Genomic DNA, 13910 nt, shown 5'->3' with positions numbered 1-13910 from the left:
CATCCTCACCAGGTGGAGCCATGAACTTGTGAATGAGCCTAAACTGCAGCTACTCCCAAGGGCTAAGCTGGGACCTGCAACTTGCTGCTGTAACAGGCTTTTGCCTTCCAGGGCACAGTCTTAACAGCCCATTATGTTCCGCCAACACCAATCAGAACTCTTCATAGATAATATACATTCCCTTATTTAAAAAAAAACAAAACCCTCTGGTTTTTGCTCCCTAGTGGGACACTATTTGGGATGCCTCTCAAATCTGTGTACCCCGAACTGCAATTCTTTGATCCCAAATAAACATCCCTGCTTAATTATTGCCTCCTGACAATTTCTAGCTGATGCACTCTGGAACTCCAGGCTGGGTGACCTCGCGTGCGGGGACAGCACTCCACGGTTAAGCAGCCCTTGCAGGAGACCACCGGAGTAGGACATCGGCTGTTGGGTTTTGTTTCCCGGAGCAGCCAGTGCCTGACTTGGCTTAAGTTGAAACACGACTGAATTACTGCCAATGGATGGGAAAGGGCTTTGGGTTCGAAGGGAAAGGCCAAGGGGGAACCTGACTGTGGCTGATGCGGCCGGAAGGAGGAGCGGAGCACTGTTCTGGGAGAGGCATGAGACGTTAGATTCCGAACCTGCAGAAGTGACGAGTTCTTTCAGGCTGGGAAACAGAAAGCAGTCTATAAATGCACTGGAATAGAAGTAACTACTGGGTAAGAAACCTCTTACCTAGCTTCTCCCTCCTGGAAGAGGGAAGAGCCCGGGGTCTGCGGCCACATCTGCAGGACATCCTACAGACCCCACGGCCCCTGTGTTAAGAGCCGCTGTTCTTGAAGTGATTTCACAGCTGGAAACCGCCAAGGCGATGTGACAGAGCGAAGCGGGGAGGCTGTGCAGGCCAGCGTGCGCTGGGACGCCCCGAGGAGGACGGCTGCTTTCTGCGGAGCCTGTGCGGCCTGCCCGGCTTCACGAAGAACTGCAGTGGAGATTCCCGAGGAGCGCGCTTCACAGGTCTACACAACGATTACATTCCGAGGCTCTGACGTAAATGTTGGCCTTTACCAAACACAAATGTCTACATACAACCCTGGATCTGGTTAGCAGTAACGTGAGAGCTGCCATGCAGAGTCTATTTTTAACACTTTGTTGACAAAACAGAACTCCCTTCCCTCCAGCCTCACAAAGAACTAGCCTTTTTTCTTGTGGCTAACATTACCTGTTTACCCATGCTACAAACGTACCCCCCGAAACCCCCAGTTCTGATTTGCACCGTCCCCACACGAGGAGCTGTGCAGTTATCTCCTTCAGAAAAGCATAAGCTGTAATAACAGTAATGGAACATACAAGGCTTTGGATAAACTTTCCTGTCTTATCTTCCTTAGCTCAAATGGGAAGAAAGTTACTATGAGTGAGAGTTCCAAAGTGCAGTCTCTTTGGAGGTGGAAGAACCCCAGACCAGTGAGGAAGGAAGGGGGACTGCGCTAGAACTTTGTCAGCATGCCTTGCCTGATGCAGACAAGACTTCTTAGACAGAAAACACCAGAAGTCAGAGCATCTGAGAAAACAGAAGAAAATATGAGGAAGACAGAAGTCTGTATCGGTCAGTGGAGGGGAGAGAACTGTAAGGAGAAACTGAAATAATGTGCTGTAACTGTGGCAGGCCCTGCCCTCCCAGAGTCCTATCATTTCCAGAACCAGGGGAAATTCTAATGTGTCTTTTGTGGTTGATTTAAAACAAAGGGAATATTTGTGGTTTTTCTGCCAACGTTTTAAGGGCTTTGAGGACTAGCAGCTGGAGTCCAAATTACATTCAGGAGACCCGTGTGGGTGTTTCTCACCCTAAACCTGCACAGGAGCAAGGATGACAAAAATTTATAGTGTCTGGATTTTAGGCTTTTTATGAAAAGATAGAACAATAAAGCTAACCAACTGCCAGGAGTCTATCTCTAACCATTACTGGCACTTAGTCATTTTGGAAGTGTTCCCCCACCCCCTGCCCCGTTTAATTAGCCATTAGCATCCTCGAGGGCTGAGGAAGAACACAGCTGATGAGCAGCGAGCACACGAGTGTACCTTTGGTCGTCACCAAATCCAGAGGCTGTTTTGAGTTCTATGGACAACGGAAGCTTCAATTCTTTGACATCTCTAGGACTGACCCAGAGCCGCGGGTGACCTTGTCTGGAGACAGACAGGGTCTTCCGGAACAGGCACGGCACGCAGGAGGTCTGTGTGGTACCAACAACCAAAAGTGAGGATGAGGTGACAAAGGCTAGAAAGGAGTCATTTATTAAAAAAACAAAAACAAAACCAACAAAACACAAAAAACGAAACAGCCCTCAGCAGGATTTGAAGACACAACAGAACGCACCGACCATCCTGATCGCTTCCCGCCCTCACGCCCTGTGACGTGCACCGCTATGAGCTCTGTCTGCCGAGGCTTCGGGCACTGGGAAGCCCAGCACACCGTTCATCACACAGGTTGAGGCAAGCCACCTGCTGAAGGAGAAACCAGGACACGTGGGCCCTCCTCCGACCTCTGTCTCAGGTAGCCAGGATTCTCTGTGCCTGAACACTGGGCAGTCTTCTACCGGGCTGGGGCTGGGGCTGCTGAGACAAAGGCGAGCTGACACTATCACACTTAGTTACTACCAGAATTCCAGCTCTCCAGCGAAGACCACAGACCACGGTCAGGTTCTAAGGGGACAGAGCAGCTTGCTCCTTCTGCAACTCCTAGACTGCAGGGCCCAGCTCAGGGGAGGTGACATTTGTCCCCAATACCCAGTTGTCACCACAGGTAAACCAAGACCATAATCAACAACAGCAAGGACAGGATTGTGTTGCTTTTTTCCTTTTTTTTTCTTAAAGGAGTGAGGGCATGGAAAATACAGCACACCAATGAAACAAAATGCCAAAAAAAAAATACAAAAAAAAAAATAGAAAATAGAAAAATGTATTTACAAGTAGTACATTACTATGATCAGAAAGCACAAAGACACCTGCTGCTATATTACATGCATTGGTTCAAGAAGAAACTACTAAGAACCCTGCAAGGGAGAAGCCTGTAAAAACAAACAAAAAAAAGGGCCAAAAAGTTTTAACTTTTCATCCCTAATTTGCTACACTGATCAAAACCAAATGAGAGCCCCCTAAAGTCCATGAGTATATCAGTACAAATACTATACTGGTTTTTAACTGCATGTTCGGTTGTGGAGGGAAGGACAGCAGCTTATCCATATACAAGGAAGCCAGAGTAAACTGCTCTACATGCTAAAAATTACAGCAAGTCCCTGTCTGCTACACAGCATGATCTTAGCAGGTTTTAATTTTTGTTTATTCATATATACCTATGTGCGTGTGTGTGTATGTATAAAAACCGTGCCCTCGTTCACTGCCAACACAACATCTGGGTGGACATGAACTCATTACAACAGATTCTTATGTGTATGTTGTAAGAAGTCACTCAATGTCTGTGGATTTAATAAGTCACTTCACACCACAGAAAATATTTAATAAATCCAAAAAAAGGAAAGAATAGAACGACAGAAGAGCTTCTGTCTCAGTTCTCTGAAACTGAGTCCCCCATAGGAAACTGGTCCCAAAGTTCTTGAGGGTTCACTGAAGAAACTTCGGTTTGCTAATATTTTTCATCCTTTTAGTGTTCAAAAGGTATAGAACGACTCCTTGCCGTTGTCAGTTTTAATCAGTCACATCTCCGTCCCCCACAGGTAACAGTCTGGTGCAGATTCATAAAAACGGGGGAGGAAGGGGCGCTGGGGAGGGCCTGTCACTTCGGCAGGGGCTCCGCCTCTACGACGGCAGGAAGAGAAGAACCAAGCAGGGCTCCAGCACCTCGCTCCTGCAAACAAGCTCCCTGCAAACGCAAAATCCAGTCCCACGTCAGTTCCTTAAACAGGTACATCTCCGAGTACCAGGCCAGCTCTAAGAGGAAACAAAACCACGCGTTGACAGAAAAGGACTAAAATGGCCATTCTGGTCACTCTCTGGGATCCATCATACTTCCAGGAATCGGGAGCTGCTGGACTTGGAGTGGAATGGCTCAGACCACATCCGCCGAAGGTCACCCTGGGGAAGAAGGAACTTTACTAAGTTACAGGTTTAAATGTGAGCCACACACACCTACAAGTCCTTTTTGATTCTTGATCTCAGATCAAACTGCTTCTGTGGAGAATCAATGAACATTCTAGTTTCATGCACTGAAAGATAACCACCATTCTTTGATGAACTCACTAGAAGAGCTCTTAGGCCCCTTAAGCTAAGAAGGGTGTAAGTTCTATCATTTCTGAGTGAGATGCTAAAGACAAGTTAATTTACCTCTCTGCTTCCTCCTCTGTAAAACGGGGATAATGCAACTCTTATAAGGTAATGCTCCAAGTCTAGCTGTAACCATACATTTCTTAATTATTTCCAAACTTTAATGCAGAGTATTAAAAAAGCTGTTAGGTGACAATAGGATGCTGCTTTTAAGGGAAACAGGAAGTCTCTGCAGCTGAGCTCTAGGGATTTCGGTTAATTCATCCATGACCAGGTGGCATGAGCAGTCTAATTCATTAGCATTTTCTGCCAGTGGCTGCAACAGTCTGGAAGAGGCTCCTAATACTAGGTTGGCAAAAACCCATCAACCCACTGTCAAGATCAAGAGCTCTGGGGCTTAAGGAGAACCACCTCTGGCAAGGAGAATATACACCAAGTTATTACTTTCACATGTTTTTAACTGCTTCTCTCACCTTTAAATAGGCCATCGTGAGGAGTGGCAATAAGGTAAATGGCACCAAATAGAGAAGGGCAGGCTGGGCTGCTCGGTGAATGCGAGATGCCACAGTAGCAGTGAGTAGACCTATAAGGAGAGAAAAACATTCGTGAATAACGCAAGGGGCCAGCCCTGAGAGAAGAGGACCTGTGACCTGGCTGCTGCTCGCCAGGGTCTTCACAGTGGACAGCTCTACTGTGACACATTCTGTCCAACAGGCAGGGTGTGAAACGCCCAGCTCTCGCAGTTAAAGAAGCATGGAACGGTACAGCTTTAAAAATGTCAGAACTGGGGCGCCTGGGTGGCTTAGTCGGTTAAGCATCCGACTTTCGCTTAGGTCATGTACTCGCGGTTCGTGGGTTCGAGCCCCGCGTCGGGCTCTGTGCTGACTGCCAGCTCAGAGCCTGGAGCCTGTTTCAGTCTGTGGCTCCCTCTCTCTCTGACCCTCCCCTGCTCACGCTCTCTCTCTCTCTCTCTCTCCTAGAAATAAATAAAACATTAAAAAAAAAAAAAATGTCAGAACTGCAAGGACCCGTGAGTGGCCCAAGCCCCGCTCTGTGCTCAGGTTCCTGGTTCAAGCCTTCCCTTCTGCCCTGAGTGTGCCTGGTCTTCCTCAGTCTTATATCGTATGTGATGCCAGACTCAGAGACAGAAGACCTGGGTTCAAATTCCAACTGTGCTACTTACAAAAGCTATGTAACCCTGGCTATGTACGGCACGTTACCTCTCTGAGCCTCAGTCTCCTCTACATTTCAGTGGGGCTAACACCACTTGCCGTGCCCGTCTAGGAGTTTTTGTACTGAAACGAACCACTCTGCTGTAGCCATTGTAGGTGCAGATGGGTTACCGCTTTTCCTAGCCCAGTAACACACGTCTCTTCCTGTCGGTCCGTAAGTGAGCTGCCTAGAGAAAAACTAGCCTAGTAAGAATCTAAGATTAGAGACGACAGACATGTTAGAACAAATGAAGGGAAATCCCTGTTTAATAAAATGGGAAATAAGCATGACATGGATTAACTTCAAGCTGAAGACTTAATTAAGCACACAGACTGATCCACGATCACTGTGAGGTAGAACTGACCATACTCCTCCTCCAGTGCTCTTCAGAGATACTGCTGGACAGGGAACGGGGCTGGCCAGTATGGACAGCACCTGTCACCTCACAGGCCACTGTTATTTGTCCTTCATGGTTGTCTGTAACAGCAACCACAGTTACGGCTCTCCTTCCATCCAGCGTCTGCAGCTAGAGGACCTGATTTCACTCCAGGGGTTGGAGGACAGTTAGTGGATCACATGCCTCTCTGCTCTCTCTTACCTACAAAGTATCCAATGAGGGTGCAGTGAAAGTAGGAGACCTTCTGCATGCGTCCAGAGATATTGGCGGGTCCAGAGGCACCGCAGGAGTCACCGTTGGCTTGCTTTTTGTAGTTGTCGTAACGAAGGACAAAGCACAACAGGAGTCCAGGCATCACAATGTCCCCAATGCCCAACATAGAGAAGTGGCTGCCGGTGGAGCTGGAATGCAGTGTCACAGGTCAGGGATGCCACCCTCAACAATCCCATTTCTCCTCCTGTGTGGAGTCATCTGTCACCTTTTTAAGAAGCTGGACTTACCTGAATGGGAGACGGAAATCTCTAGAGGTGGAACAGCACTAGTTTGTAAGAGTTTAAAGATTACAAGCCACAACAGTACTGGCGATGGGTGTCTTCAGCCCGGCTCCTCACTGCTTTAAGAGAGCACCTCTAAAGTGACTGCTAAAGTCATCTGTTTAAGTACTATTTCCTCTAGAAATGTCAAGCAATTCAGTATTTGTCACATGTCCGCTGCTGTGACTTCAAATAAGCACCTGACTACTACCAGACACGGATATTAAAGCAACACAGTTTTTTCCAAGATTATATTACCAGCAACTGTATAATTTTAGCATTAGGACATGTTTTTACAAACATCTTAGAAGTAAAAAAGATCCAGATTCTCCTGTGAGTTCCCTCCAGCCAACTCTAAAATACGGTTAACAGTAGTAACATCTGGTTATTTGAGAACATTAATCAATAATAAAAGCAGCACCTGTATCATTTAATGACAAATCTTTGCAAGTCAAATCAATATTCTCTTCCTCATCTGTAAAATGGACAGATGACTCACAACTGTTTTCCAGTCTAGGATAAGAGCGCTGATGACAAAGACCAATCGAGGAGCACAGAGGCACAGGGAGAAGACAGTGTTAACCATCACAAGACGAGGCCCAACACACTAGTCCTACCTGGGAAAGACCAGTTTTCCAGGCAGAGACAGGCGAGGAACATCGCGCCCAACATTAGGCCCGAGGTGGAGCTTCCGGGATAGAACGTCAAGGGGATTGTCAGCTGGCTGTGTGGCCACCTTCACCATGACATTGCTATTGAAGATGTAGGCGGAGAAAAACACCTGCCGAACGGAGAGACATGTTCAATAGGAGCTAGAAGCAACCCGATTTCAGCATCAGCCCTCCTCGTTCTTAAGAGCCAAGTCTCAGAATACTGCAGTATCAAGCTTTTTTGACTGCATGCTTTTGAGGCAGAAGAAACATCTTTACTCCCAGGGCAGAGAACTTTGCCTGCCTGCTCTCTCCCCCACCCCAGGAGACATACACGTACTATCCAGTTAACACATCTCAACAAGCAAAGGCGTGGACAGATGGCTGCTCACCTTTAACATGTACAGTTCTGGACTGGAAGGAGTGGTCTGAGGAGGTACTCCAGCCAACCAGAATTTGGATACTTAGAAATTCTGAGGAGTGAACACTCCCATTAAACACAAAAGAGTGTGGTGGCTTCAGGGAAACAGACACTTACCCAAAAGACATCATAGATTAGAAGCCCTGAGAGAAGCAGGCAGGAGACCTTGAGGCTGGGCAGGCGGACAAAGGCGATCATGGCAACACAGAGACCCATGGCCAGGGCTGGGGAGGAGGCCATAGACATTGGTTAGTGTGGAGTACAGACTCATTCTCTTTCCACAAGCTTCCACAAGGTATTCTGCCTATAAACCTAACAATCCGTAAGCCCCCTCAAAAGTCAAGCAGCCCAGTTTAAGCTCCAGGTTAAGACATTTACACCCTACTTGTACAAAGTGCCCACATTAGCCCATTTTGACCAGGGTCAAAGACCAAGGGTCTTCGGGGACATCCCTTTCCTCATGCTCTGGGATAGTGCTCAACTGTGTAAGACCCAGGAGATTCGGTTTTGAATGATATAGCTCTGGGGCGCCTGGATGATTCAGTCAGTCTAGTGTCCAACTCTTGATTTCAGCTCAGGTCATGAACCCAGAGTTGTGGGACATGGTCCTGTGTCGATCTCCGTGCTGAGCATGGAGTCTGCTTAAGATTCTCCCTCTTTCTCTCCTCTCTCTCTTTCCCTCTCTCCTTCCCTGCCTCTGCCACTCACCCCTGGGCATGTGCTCTTTTAAAAAAAATTTTTTTTGAATGATAAAGCTCTAAGCCAGGCCCACTTCAGGACTTGTTAGCTCTGTTTCCTGCCTTCCCCACCCCTGAGGATACTTCCTCCTTGCTCCTGACTTTACCATCTGCCCACACCTGAGATTAAGCCGTCTTTTACTTACTCAGCAATTCATTCTTCTATCCTGACCTTACTTTTTCTCTTGTACCTCAAAATCTGACATATGCTGTATGTGTATTACACACACACACACACACACACAAATATATGTATATATAATTTTTTTTTCATTCTCTCTCCTCTCAACTAAAATGTCAGGTCCTTGAGGGCCTGGTTCCCTGCTGCACTCCGGGAGTCTAGAACAGGTCTGGCAGATGAATGGTCTCTCCCTGTCTTCAGCTCTCCTCCTCCATTCTTCTGAAACATGGGTCTGATCAGGTCACATAGCTGCTCACGCACTTCCAGTGGGATGAGAGTCAAACAACGTGGCCTGGCACTGACAGAGGTGTACAGGAGGGCACTTGCTGTCCACTGTGTGCCCCCCATCCCCACTCAGTGTGCACTGATCACACCTCTCAACACCACTGTGTTCCTTCCCATTCGCCACAGAAGGTCCTGTCCCAAGCCCCTGTACCTGGAAAATTTATCCTCATTCTTAAACAGCCAGGTCAGAAAGCTCTTCTTCAGGGAGTCTTTCCTGATCTAATCGGATTAAGTAGGGTTTTTTTTTTCTTCGTGACACCACAGAACCTGAAATCAATCTCAACTTGTTCATCCATTCTGTAACAGTGTGATTATTTATATACAAGCCAATTTATTCCTGAAACTCGGTGTTCCTGGTAGACCAAAACCATGGCTTATTCTTTCTGTGAGGCCCCAGCACTTGATAAGAGTAGACATTCAATAAATATTTGCAGAATGAATGAAAAATTATGTACCATCTACTTTAAATTTTAAAATTAATCTAAGGAAAGTAAGAAAAGCAAGTAAGGCCAGATTACAGATGCATATCATTTAAATAGAACTGGTGGTAAACTGTCAATACATGTTGCTAAGTGGGCAAATACAGCAGTCAGGCAGACTCCAGACACGTTAATTCAACGAATGTTTGGGGAGCTCCTACCATGGGAATGGTGCTGCACAAACAAAAGAGGAGAAAAACCATTCACATCCCTGGAAGACGGTGCTAACACTGGGAAGAAGAACAAACTATCTTTATTCTTCCTCTGTCATACTGTTATCAGGCACTCAGTGATCGCCACGTTGTGTACTGCAGTATGTGTTTTGGAGAGACGTGGTCATAATTTCGGATTTTATAATAATCTAGGACGTGCTTGTTTTACTAGGGTCTCCTTTAATTTTTTATAAATTTATAAAAACAGAACCAAGGCTCATGATATAATCAACCCATATGCATTTTTTAACAGGATTTCCCATTATAATTAGTTGGCCATGCTGTGAATCAATAAACAGGGCACTGGCAGGAACAACAGTGGCCAGTGGAGGGAGGGAAGTCCCTGGGGCAGAGGAAGGGGTGATGGTGGGAGGGTAGCAAGTGATCTGTTCAGGAACTTACAAGTGCATCAAGGGAACAAAGGAAGAGATGAAAGCCCAAGATGGACAGACCCAGGGACAGGTGTGTGGGCAGTGAAGGTCAGAGGGCTGAATGATAACTGAAAGAGGGGTATGGTAACCAAAGGGGCAGGTTCCCAAGGTTAAATGCATATGCTTCTGTGACACATGCAGATGACTGGTCCGTTCCAGAACTTTTCAATTTACCATACAGTTCTTTAACCCTAAAGTGGCAGAAGCCTTTACAGGCCACAGGGTCTAAGCATCCACTTGTTGCTTTGTTGCTCCGCTTCCGCTAATCTGGCCCCACCTGAGTCAAAACCAAACGAGGACGTGGCAGAACTGTTCAGGGACGGTGTCATTCTCCCTCTAATCTTCCATACAAGAAACTTTGAGTTCATTTTCAGTTTATCAGTGTTTCATCACGCGCACTCCATCTGCAGCCGCTCTGTGTTACAGCATACCTCAGTCACACTTCCCTAGGTTGATATGCGTCCTTCCTCACTTTCCCGCTTAACTCTTCTCTGCCTCTGTAAACAATCACTGTGCATTACTTCCCGCCGTACGGTCACTAGGCTCCCTACTCTGATGGGTCAAGTCTAATTACAAGTCCCAGAGCAGGCACAACTCACAGGATGGTGTGTCCTCAGAGTCTGTCTTCCTTTGATCCTATTCCTCTCCAGCTAAGCTGAGCAATACTCTCTTCCCAGACATGCCAACCAAGTGTGCCCAACCGGGCTGGGAGTTCCACATCTGAAGCAGAATGCATCCCTTCTGACTGACTCAGACAGTAAGTTTCACTCCTACCGGCCAAATGAACACTGCCTCAATCTGTCACATCAGAGGAACATGCCCTCAAGTGTTCATCTAGTTTGCCTTTCTTCTGCTCCATTCTTTCATTCAAGTAACCCTTCATAATCTCACCTCCTTAGGACTTTTCCAAGAGAGGTGATAACTTCCCCTCATTCCATATTGCTTGAGAAACTCAAGATTCTCCCAAATAGATTTACCAACACTCTTTGCTTTTGGTTAATTTTAAATGTAAATTATAAATATAAATATGAATTAACCAAAAACATTAAGAGTAGTAAATTATTAATCTTAGCCACTTGTCTAGAATTAAACTTATTATCGATATAATCTTTGTGTCATTTTGTCTTCCACAACCAGTAGGGCCAGGGACAAAGACAACCACACCAAACTGAGCCAAAATGTTCTTGAAAAGCAACATGTACCCTGGAAGGTCTTCAGCAGTGTTCGGTTCTAAGATAAAGGATATGTAAGACAGCTAAGCCCTATGTGGACTAAATGCCAGTGTCTAGCATTTTAAAACAAGAAGACGATTAAATCAACTGCTAGCTTTTTGGCACTGAACATTTTCTAATCATAGATTAGCAGCAAGTGTATTAAACAAGGGGGCTGGACTAGACATTTGTTCAAAACTCTTCTAGTCCCTGAGCTGGTCAGTGGATCCACACTATGACCCTGGTTTAACAGTCCCTGAACAGTAAATGTGTGTGCACAAGATTCATCAGCTTTTAACTAATGCACCATACCACCTATTGGTCAAATTCTCTCAAGACTTCGCGAGTTTAAAAGGTTAATTTGCCAGATGAAACGGAAAGTAGATAAAAATCTAGATTTAGTTCAAGAACACACTGAAATGTTTTCTTACTTTAGATGCTTCTTAGTATATAAGCCTGAAAACATACTTCATGCCGGGGCACCTGGGTGGCTCAGCTGGTTGAGTGTCTGACTTTGGCTCAGGTTATGATCTCACGGTTTGTGAGTTTGAGCCCCATGTCAGGCTCTGTGCTGACAGCTCAGAGTCTGGAGCCTGCTTCCAATTCTGATTCCCTCTCTCTCTCTGCCCCTCCCCCACTAACACTGTCTCTTTGTCAAAAATAAACATTAAAAAATAAAAATACTTCATGTCTTGCCCTAAAACAACCACATTTATCATTATGTTTTCATTCTAAATTAACTTCAAAGAACAGGCTTTAATTAACAAACGTTCATTTAAAAAAAGTTCTACTACCAAATTATCACCGCCTACAAGATGATTTCTGATTGTGCAGAGAAGTCCGTCAAGATAATTTCCATGTCAGAGAAGAACATATTTCAAAACATTAAAGACCATGGCTAGAAAGCTACATTTTCTGTCACAGCAGAAAAAAACGTCAAACACTAGAATCCGAGAAAAAATAATTGTAAAAAGAAGCTCAAGGGCGTCTGGGTGGCTCAGTCAGTTAAGCATCTGACTCTTGGTATTGGTTCAGGTCATGATCTCAAGGTTTGTGGGTTTGAGCCTTGTGGGCTTGGGATTCTCTCTCCCCTAGTCTCTGTCCCTCACCCGCGTGCATGAGCTCTCTAAGAGTGAGTTTTGTCCCTGCGTCAGGCGCTGCTGTCATCGCAGAGCCCACTTTATATCTTCTGTCTCCATCTGTCTCTGCCCCTCCCCTGCTCTTTCTCTAAAAAAATAAATATTAAAAAAAAAAAAAAACACACGTGTCACCAAAATAAATAACTTAAAAAGCTCAAAAATTCTATTTTTGGGGGCTCGTGGGGAGGACTCTAGGTCACAAGGGCAGTTCAACCAGTGCAAATGGGTAGGGAAAACAGACTCCCGGATCAGTAAATATTGAGGAACAGCAATAATGACAGAAGGTGATGGAAATGTCTACATGTTAGGATTGATTAGGGTTTGGGGAACCTCACTGAACACTCAGAATTTTAGCTATCAGATGAATTTCATGATGGAAATGTATTTCTGACAGTGGTCACTGGGAAGATAAAGTTGTCTTTTATGGGCAGCTTTCTATCAACTCTACAGTCTAGAGGAACTGCTGCAGTGACCCGGCCTCTGCAGTGTACCTTAGACAGCGCTTACCCCATTCTTCTGTCAGTGAGTCTAGTAAGCCTGGCCCCTGGCCCTGCCTGTAAAAGTACAATGCAGAAAATTCTGCTGACTTGTTCTCAAGTATGTGTTTCAGATGGCTGTGTAAATCAGTGTATCTTAAAAAGAACATCACCTTTCATTATGCCAACTTTTTCTTTTTTAGTGACATACTACAAAAAAATAGGTATTTTTCTGTTCTTTGCAATGCTTGGGAAGAGTAGAGATGAGAGTATAAAGAACATTGCTTGCTGTTTTGAGAGGTATCTAATCTTTTTTGGGTCAGCAGCTTGGTAAATTTAAAATCCTTAGTGAAACCTATAAATAGTATCATGTGTGTCTGGACACACAAATAAAGAGTTCCACGAAAGCAGAAACACCAAAAGTTAGTGGGATTACAGAGAACCTCGGACCACAGAGGGGGCTGAGAGACTTCAAGGTAATTAAATTTTTTAATGTTTGTTTATTTTTGAGAGAGAGAGAGAGAGAGGGAGAGGGAGAGAGAGAGAGGGAGGGAGAGAGAGAGAGAGGGAGAGAGAGAGAGAGGGAGAGAGACAGAGAGAGAGAGAAAGAGAGAGAGGGAGAGAGACAGAGAGAGAGAGAAAGAGAGAGAAAGAAAGAGAGAAGGAGAGAGAGAGAGAGGGAGGGAATCTGAAGCAGGCTCCAGGCTCTGAGCTATCAGCACAGAGCCTGATGCAGGGGTTGAACTCCCAGACTGGACCGTGAGATCATGACCTGAGCTGAAGTCTAATGCTTAACTGACAGAGCCACCCAGGCACCCCAGGACTTCAAGGTAATTTAAATACCATTTGTCATCAGAAGGACTTTGTGAATGAATCAGTGTGGTGGTGATTCAGGTGATGACTGCCTTATATTACTCTAGTCAAAGCAGTGGCACCTGAAGCTTTTATCATCTCAGTTCACATATTTGTGCAGGGAGATCATTTATGTGTAACATTTATAGAAGTGGACTCTTTCATTTAAGAACATTAGCATAAAACAGTTTCTTTTCAGAATATATAGTCATTTTATATGGACTGAAATAATCTGGTTTAGGTATTAACCAACTAACCAGCATTTCTAAAGTTTTTGTTCAAAAGTAGTAGAGGAGTAATGTCTGTGCTGCCCGCTTCCTCATCAGGAAGCACTGGTTTAGGTGAGATTGAAGGATATAATCATAAAAGCAGCTACGAGACTGATTTGGACTAATATTTACTATCTCTACTCCAATCATTATCATGATTAA

At 45.3% G+C, this 13910-nt stretch overlaps 1 protein-coding gene across 1 annotated transcript in view; it reads right to left on the bottom strand.

The window, feature by feature from the left end:
• Positions 1–2261: 2261 nt before the first annotated feature.
• SPPL3 (signal peptide peptidase like 3) overlaps positions 2262–13910 on the bottom strand; it is a 128946-nt gene continuing 117297 nt past the window's right edge. Inside the window, exons 8-12 of the mRNA XM_077766041.1 lie at positions 7594–7700; positions 7023–7186; positions 6074–6273; positions 4737–4846; positions 2262–4074 (exon numbers count right to left, since the gene is read on the bottom strand). Coding sequence (XP_077622167.1) covers positions 4003–4074; positions 4737–4846; positions 6074–6273; positions 7023–7186; positions 7594–7700 — 653 coding nt within the window. The 3' untranslated portion in view covers positions 2262–4002. The remainder of the gene's footprint in view (positions 4075–4736; positions 4847–6073; positions 6274–7022; positions 7187–7593; positions 7701–13910) is intronic.

Source organism: Crocuta crocuta, unplaced genomic scaffold (assembly GCF_008692635.1).
Source record: "Crocuta crocuta isolate KB4526 unplaced genomic scaffold, BGI_CrCroc_1.0 scaffold339, whole genome shotgun sequence".
Lineage (NCBI taxonomy): Eukaryota > Metazoa > Chordata > Mammalia > Carnivora > Hyaenidae > Crocuta > Crocuta crocuta.
The sequence above is the reverse complement of the archived record's forward strand: the minus strand, read 5'-3'. Positions and strand labels throughout refer to the sequence as shown.